General features: G+C 47.8%; 1 protein-coding gene across 1 annotated transcript; it reads right to left on the bottom strand.

The window, feature by feature from the left end:
- Positions 1–3,043: 3,043 nt before the first annotated feature.
- LOC121327421 (oxytocin-neurophysin 1-like) lies at positions 3,044–4,557 on the bottom strand. Its single transcript, XM_041271484.1, has 2 exons — positions 4,335–4,557; positions 3,044–3,364 (listed from the first exon to the last, which is right to left on the bottom strand). The coding sequence occupies exons 1-2, from the start codon at positions 4,449–4,451 to the stop codon at positions 3,044–3,046; spliced, it is 438 nt and encodes a 145-aa protein (XP_041127418.1). The 5' UTR covers positions 4,452–4,557.
- Between the last annotated feature and the right edge of the window lie 1,971 nt (positions 4,558–6,528).

The following is a 6,528-nucleotide window of genomic DNA, read 5'->3' as shown; positions in this document are numbered from 1 at the left end:
GCACTCTGCCAGGTACCACACTGAAGAGCCGTTTCCTGTGCTGGTAGTACTATAGCACTCTGCCAGGTACCCCACTGAAGAGCCGTTTCCTGTGCTGGTAGTATTATAGCACTCTGCCAGGTACCCCACTGAAGAGCCGTTTCCTGTGCTGGTAGTATTATAGCACTCTGCCAGGTACCCCACTGAAGAGCCGTTTCCTGTGCTGGTAGTATTATAGCACTCTGCCAGGTACCCCACTGAAGAGCCGTTTCCTGTGCTGGTAGTATTATAGCACTCTGCCAGGTACCCCACTGAAGAGCCGTTTCCTGTGCTGGTAGTATTATAGCACTCTGCCAGGTACCCCACTGAAGAGCCGTTTCCTGTGCTGGTAGTACTATAGCACTCTGCCAGGTACCACACTGAAGAGCCGTTTCCTGTGCTGGTAGTATTATAGCACTCTGCCAGGTACCCCACTGAAGAGCCGTTTCCTGTGCTGGTAGTACTATAGCACTCTGCCAGGTACCCCACTGAAGAGCCGTTTCCTGTGCTGGTAGTACTATAGCACTCTGCCAGGTACCCCACTGAAGAGCCGTTTCCTGTGCTGGTAGTACTATAGCACTCTGCCAGGTACCCCACTGAAGAGCCGTTTCCTGTGCTGGTAGTACTATAGCACTCTGCCAGGTACCCCACTGAAGAGCCGTTTCCTGTGCTGGTAGTACTATAGCACTCTGCCAGGTACCCCACTGAAGAGCCGTTTCCTGTGCTGGTAGTATTATAGCACTCTGCCAGGTACCCCACTGAAGAGCCGTTTCCTGTGCTGGTAGTATTATAGCACTCTGCCAGGTACCCCACTGAAGAGCCGTTTCCTGTGCTGGTAGTATTATAGCACTCTGCCAGGTACCCCACTGAAGAGCCGTTTCCTGTGCTGGTAGTATTATAGCACTCTGCCAGGTACCCCACTGAAGAGCCGTTTCCTGTGCTGGTAGTATTATAGCACTCTGCCAGGTACCACACTGAAGAGCCGTTTCCTGTGCTGGTAGTATTATAGCACTCTGCCAGGTACCACACTGAAGAGCCGTTTCCTGTGCTGGTAGTATTATAGCACTCTGCCAGGTACCACACTGAAGAGCCGTTTCCTGTGCTGGTAGTACTATAGCACTCTGCCAGGTACCCCACTGAAGAGCCGTTTCCTGTGCTGGTAGTATTATAGCACTCTGCCAGGTACCCCACTGAAGAGCCGTTTCCTGTGCTGGTAGTATTATAGCACTCTGCCAGGTACCACACTGAAGAGCCGTTTCCTGTGCTGGTAGTATTATAGCACTCTGCCAGGTACTACACTGAAGAGCCGTTTCCTGTGCTGGTAGTACTATAGGACTCTGTATATAGTACTATAGTGAAGAAGGTGCAATGGTGTAAAAGGTGCGGTGGTGTTCTGATGGTAGTGAACTGCCCCTCTGGCTCCACCCTTGCCTGGATCCAATTAGCAGCTGGCTGTGTGATCCCGGAATTTTAGCAGGGAAGCTCTTCCGATCCTCGTGGTCAGCAGCACTGCTAGGCTCTTCTGGGGTTCCGACTGTTCCCGCCACTGAAGAGCCGTTTCCAGGGCTGGTAGTATTATAGCACTCCAGGTACCCCACTGAAGAGCCGTTTCCTTGTCATTAACCAACCAGCTGCTTCACCTACTGACTGACATGGTTTCAGCCAGTAACAACCAGGGGTCACAAATGGAGATTAGACAAAGGGGCATTCAGAACAGAAAATATGAGGCACTTTTTTACACAGAGAATTGTGAGGGTCTGGAATCAACTCCCCAGTAATGTTATTGAAGCTGACACCCTGGGATCCTTCAGAAGCTGCTTGATGAGATTCTGGGATCAATAAGCTACTAACAACCAAACGAGCAAGATGGGCCGAATGTCCTCCTCTCATTTGTAAACTTTCTTATGTTCTTATGTTCTTACATGCTTTGACCCAGAAGACTGCTGAGGTGAGATAAGCTCAGCGAAACAGACAAACCCAGGCAAGCAAACCTGCACCTCTTCTTCTGGAGATGAATCTGCAGGTTCTTCATGCTGTTTTAATAGATTGTTGCATGCTAATGACCGCATGGATTACAATAATAATATGTTCTGAAGTATGCATGTATCCCTGATGTGGCTTTTAGATTAGAGTCAGGACATCATGATCAGTTCACCTTTGACGTGACTTTGCTATTAGATGCTTTCATGAATATAAAGCTCTATGCTGCAGTAATGTAAATTCAGCTGCTTTGCATTGATGATATAACAGACTCCATGCATGCGGATAGACTTCAACAGGCTTTATTGGCTACAGGAACAATTCTTTTTTTCTATCACTGCAAGTTAAGGAATATCTTTTACACAAAGGGCCAGTGGAGAAGCGCTCTTGCTGGGTGTCAGCGGTTCATTGCCAGTGTCTGGGAGGGAGCTGGAGCTGCAGGCACTCTCACTTTCCTCTCCAGCTGTCGGCTCACCATGTGCAGCAGTCTGAGGAGGAACTCTCTGGGGCCATGCGCCCCGCCTCTCCCTCTGAACGGCTGCTGCTAATGCTGAACTCGTCTCCTTCAGAACAAGCCCAATCAACTCGACAGCTCTCTGCAGGGAGACAGGAGGAGGGGAGGAGGTGAGGACGAGGACAGCAAGGGGCAGCAAGGAGGCAGCGGGAAGAGTGGAGCAGGGAGACAGATGCTGTTTTACTGTGCCAGGGGGAGGGGAGGAAGCAGCCGGCAATGGATGTGTGTGTGTGTGTGCTAATGTATGTGTGTGTGCTAATGTGTGTGTGTGTGTGCTAATGTATGTGTGTGTGTGTGCTAATGTATGTATGTGTGCTAATGTGTGTGCGTGTGTGTGTGTGCTAATGTATGTATGTGTGCTAATGTGTGTGTGTGTGTGTGTGTAACGGGCAGTGTTGTGTGATACACTGCCATTATGGATTCTGCCCCCTGTTGGTGAGATGAGGTTAAAAGATCAGCTCTTTTGCATTGTGGTTTAGATGCTCGTTTACGATGCCCAGTGTTGCCAGTTTGATCCCAGCCTCCACCCTGTTACGTTGATGCTGTGATCTGGATCTGATAGATTGGCTGCAGCCAATCGGTGAGGTTAAAGGGGGGAGATCCCAGCCTCCACCCTGTTACATGGGCACGGGTGTGAGACTCACCTTCATCACAGCAGATGCCAGGTGCAGCACAACGCCCCCCCTCTTCAGCCCTGCACACTCTCCCTCCAGCCTCACACGGAGACGACAGGGAATTCTCCTCCAGACAGCTCTTCGTCTCCGGGGTACCAACGTAACAACCCAGCTCCTCCCCGCAGCAGATACTGGGGCCAAAGCAGCGCCCCCTGTTCCCAGGACCACATGCCATGCACTGAGGAGAGAGGGAGAGATTACAAGAACACTGAGGAGAGAGGGGAGAGTTTACAATAACACAGAGGAGAAAGGGAGAGTTTACATGAACACACAGCCATGCACTCTAACAGTGAAATAGGATTGGGTACGGTACGCAGGTACAGGTAAGGTTTAAACCCATTTTTCATTTTTATGTAACACAGGACACAGTAATATAGTTGTGTATTAATTTGTATATTCTTATGGTCTTAAGTAAAAAAGCAGAAGCTGGTTCTTCTGCTCAGGAAAATAGAAAAAGCTTCTGAAACCCTCCAGCAAAAGACACAGAGACACCATCTTAGAAGAGAAATAGATGAAAACATATCTTCATAGTATATTTGAAAATATATTAATAAATATATTTAGAAATGGAAGCATTGTAAAAAAAAACATGTTGAAATATTCATGTCTGCTAAAATATATTGCAATACATTTTGAAACAATGCTGATATATATATATAGGAATATATAATGCAAGGGATACAATATAATATAGAAATACAATCTATGTCTGTTCCATGTTGACAGACAGACAGACAGACAGAAGACAATGAGACACATGAGACAGAGAGACACACAAAGAGACACAGGAAGACTGACTGAGAGACAGACAGACTGAGAGACAAAAAGACACACTGACAAAAACTGACTGAGAGGCACACGGACAGACTGGCTAAAGGACAGAGAGACACATAGACAGAAGAGGCAGAGAGACAGACAGACAGACAGGCTAAGGACAGAGAGACAGACAGGCAGACAGGCTAAGGGACAGAGAGACACACAGACAGACAGGCTAAGGGACAGAGAGACATACAGACAGAAGAGGCAGAGAGACAGACAGACAGACAGGCTAAGGGACAGAGAGATAGACAGACAGACAGACAGACAAACAGGCTAAGGGACAGAGAGATAGACAGACAGACAGACAGACATAGAGATTTGGCTCTTACTTTTCTGCTGGCTGAGTCGATCACGGCCCTCTTTCCCCCAATGGGACAGTTTGAGATGTAGCAAGCTGAGGAGACAGCGAGCAGGCACAGGAAGCAGGCAATGGAAGCAGCAGGCATGCTGTCTGGGGTCTGAATGTTCTCAGCTCAAACTCTATCACACTTCCCTGCCCTTGTGCAGAGTCCGCTCCCCTTTCATAGAAGAACACAGCGCTGATGAGTCACTCGCGCCCACCTAAAATAATGATCATTTATTGAAACACAAACAGGTAGCGCAGAACAGTTACAGGATGTCTGCTAATGAAATGACTGCTCGCATCCTCTTTAGGTTTCTATGGTGTGATTACAGTGTGCCGTTTTTGACGTGCCAGTGCATTAATGCCATTTAGAACAAAGTTATCCAGTTAATATTGACTGCCCCTCCAGGTCACCTCTTGATGAAGAGATAAAGCCTAATTTAAATTCACACCCAGAGACGCCTAATGTCCTAATATTGAAAGCATGCGAAGTGAGCATGTAGCATGGAGCGTCTGTCAAAGAAGGACAGATTGAAATACTTCACAGTGCTCTGCATTGAGGGGAATGAGGACAGTTTCCTTAATAAACACTTTGTTTACGAGCAACTGTATTGAGTGTGGACAGTGTCACTGCTTTAGAGTAGGGTGCTATTCAAAACATTTCATAAAGTACATATTTAATAATTGGGCATTATTTTATATTAATAGGAGGCTTGGGGTCTCTCTGTTTATTAATAGGAGGCTCAGGGTCTCTCTGTGTATTAATAGGAGGCTCAGGGTCTCTCTGTGTATTAATAGGAGGCTCAGGGTCTCTCTGTGTATTAATAGGAGGCTCGGGGTCTCTCTGTGTATTAATAGGAGGCTCAGGGTCTCTCTGTGTATTAATGTATTAATAGGAGGCTCGGGGTCTCTCTGTGTATTAATAGGAGGCTCAGGGTCTCTCTGTGTATTAATAGGAGGCTCGGGGTCTCTCTGTGTATTAATAGGAGGCTCGGGGTCTCTCTGTGTATTAATAGGAGGCTCGGGGTCTCTAGGAGGCTGTGTATTAATAGGAGGCTCGGGGTCTCTGTGTATTAATAGGAGGCTCGGGGTCTGTGTATTAATAGGAGGCTGTATTAATAGGAGGCTCGGGGTCTCTCTGTGTATTAATAGGAGGCTCGGGGTCTCTCTGTGTATTAATAGGAGGCTCAGGGTCTCTCTGTGTATTAATAGGAGGCTCAGGGTCTCTCTGTGTATTAATAGGAGGCTCGGGGTCTCTCTGTGTATTAATAGGAGGCTCGGGGGTCTCTGTGTATTAATAGGAGGCTCGGGGTCTCTCTGTGTATTAATAGGAGGCTCAGGGTCTCTCTGTGTATTAATAGGGGCTCGGGGTCTCTCTGTGTATTAATAGGAGGCTCGGGGTCTCTGTGTATTAATAGGAGGCTCGGGGTCTCTCTGTGTATTAATAGGAGGCTCGGGGTCTCTCTGTGTATTAATAGGAGGCTCGGGGTCTCTCTGTGTATTAATAGGAGGCTCGGGGTCTCTCTGTGTATTAATAGGAGGCTCGGGGTCTCTCTGTGTATTAATAGGAGGCTCGGGGTCTCTCTGTGTATTAATAGGAGGCTCGGGGTCTCTCTGTGTATTAATAGGAGGCTCGGGGTCTCTCTGTGTATTAATAGGAGGCTCGGGGTCTCTCTGTGTATTAATAGGAGGCTCGGGGTCTCTCTGTGTATTAATAGGAGGCTCGGGGTCTCTCTGTGTATTAATAGGAGGCTCAGGGTCTCTCTGTGTATTAATAGGAGGCTCAGGGTCTCTCTGTGTATTAATAGGAGGCTCAGGGTCTCTCTGTGTATTAATAGGAGGCTCGGGGTCTCTCTGTGTATTAATAGGAGGCTCGGGGTCTCTCTGTGTATTAATAGGAGGCTCGGGGTCTCTCTGTGTATTAATAGGAGGCTCGGGGTCTCTCTGTGTATTAATAGGAGGCTCGGGGTCTCTCTGTGTATTAATAGGAGGCTCGGGGTCTCTCTGTGTATTAATAGGAGGCTCAGGGTCTCTCTGTGTATTAATAGGAGGCTCAGGGTCTCTCTGTGTATTAATAGGAGGCTCGGGGTCTCTCTGTGTATTAATAGGAGGCTCAGGGTCTCTCTGTGTATTAATAGGAGGCTCGGGGTCTCTCTGTGTATTAATAGGAGGCTCTGGGT

This window comes from Polyodon spathula, chromosome 2 (genome assembly GCF_017654505.1).
Source record: "Polyodon spathula isolate WHYD16114869_AA chromosome 2, ASM1765450v1, whole genome shotgun sequence".
In the NCBI taxonomy this organism is placed as follows: domain Eukaryota; kingdom Metazoa; phylum Chordata; class Actinopteri; order Acipenseriformes; family Polyodontidae; genus Polyodon; species Polyodon spathula.
This window is presented reverse-complemented; position numbering and strand designations above follow the sequence as displayed.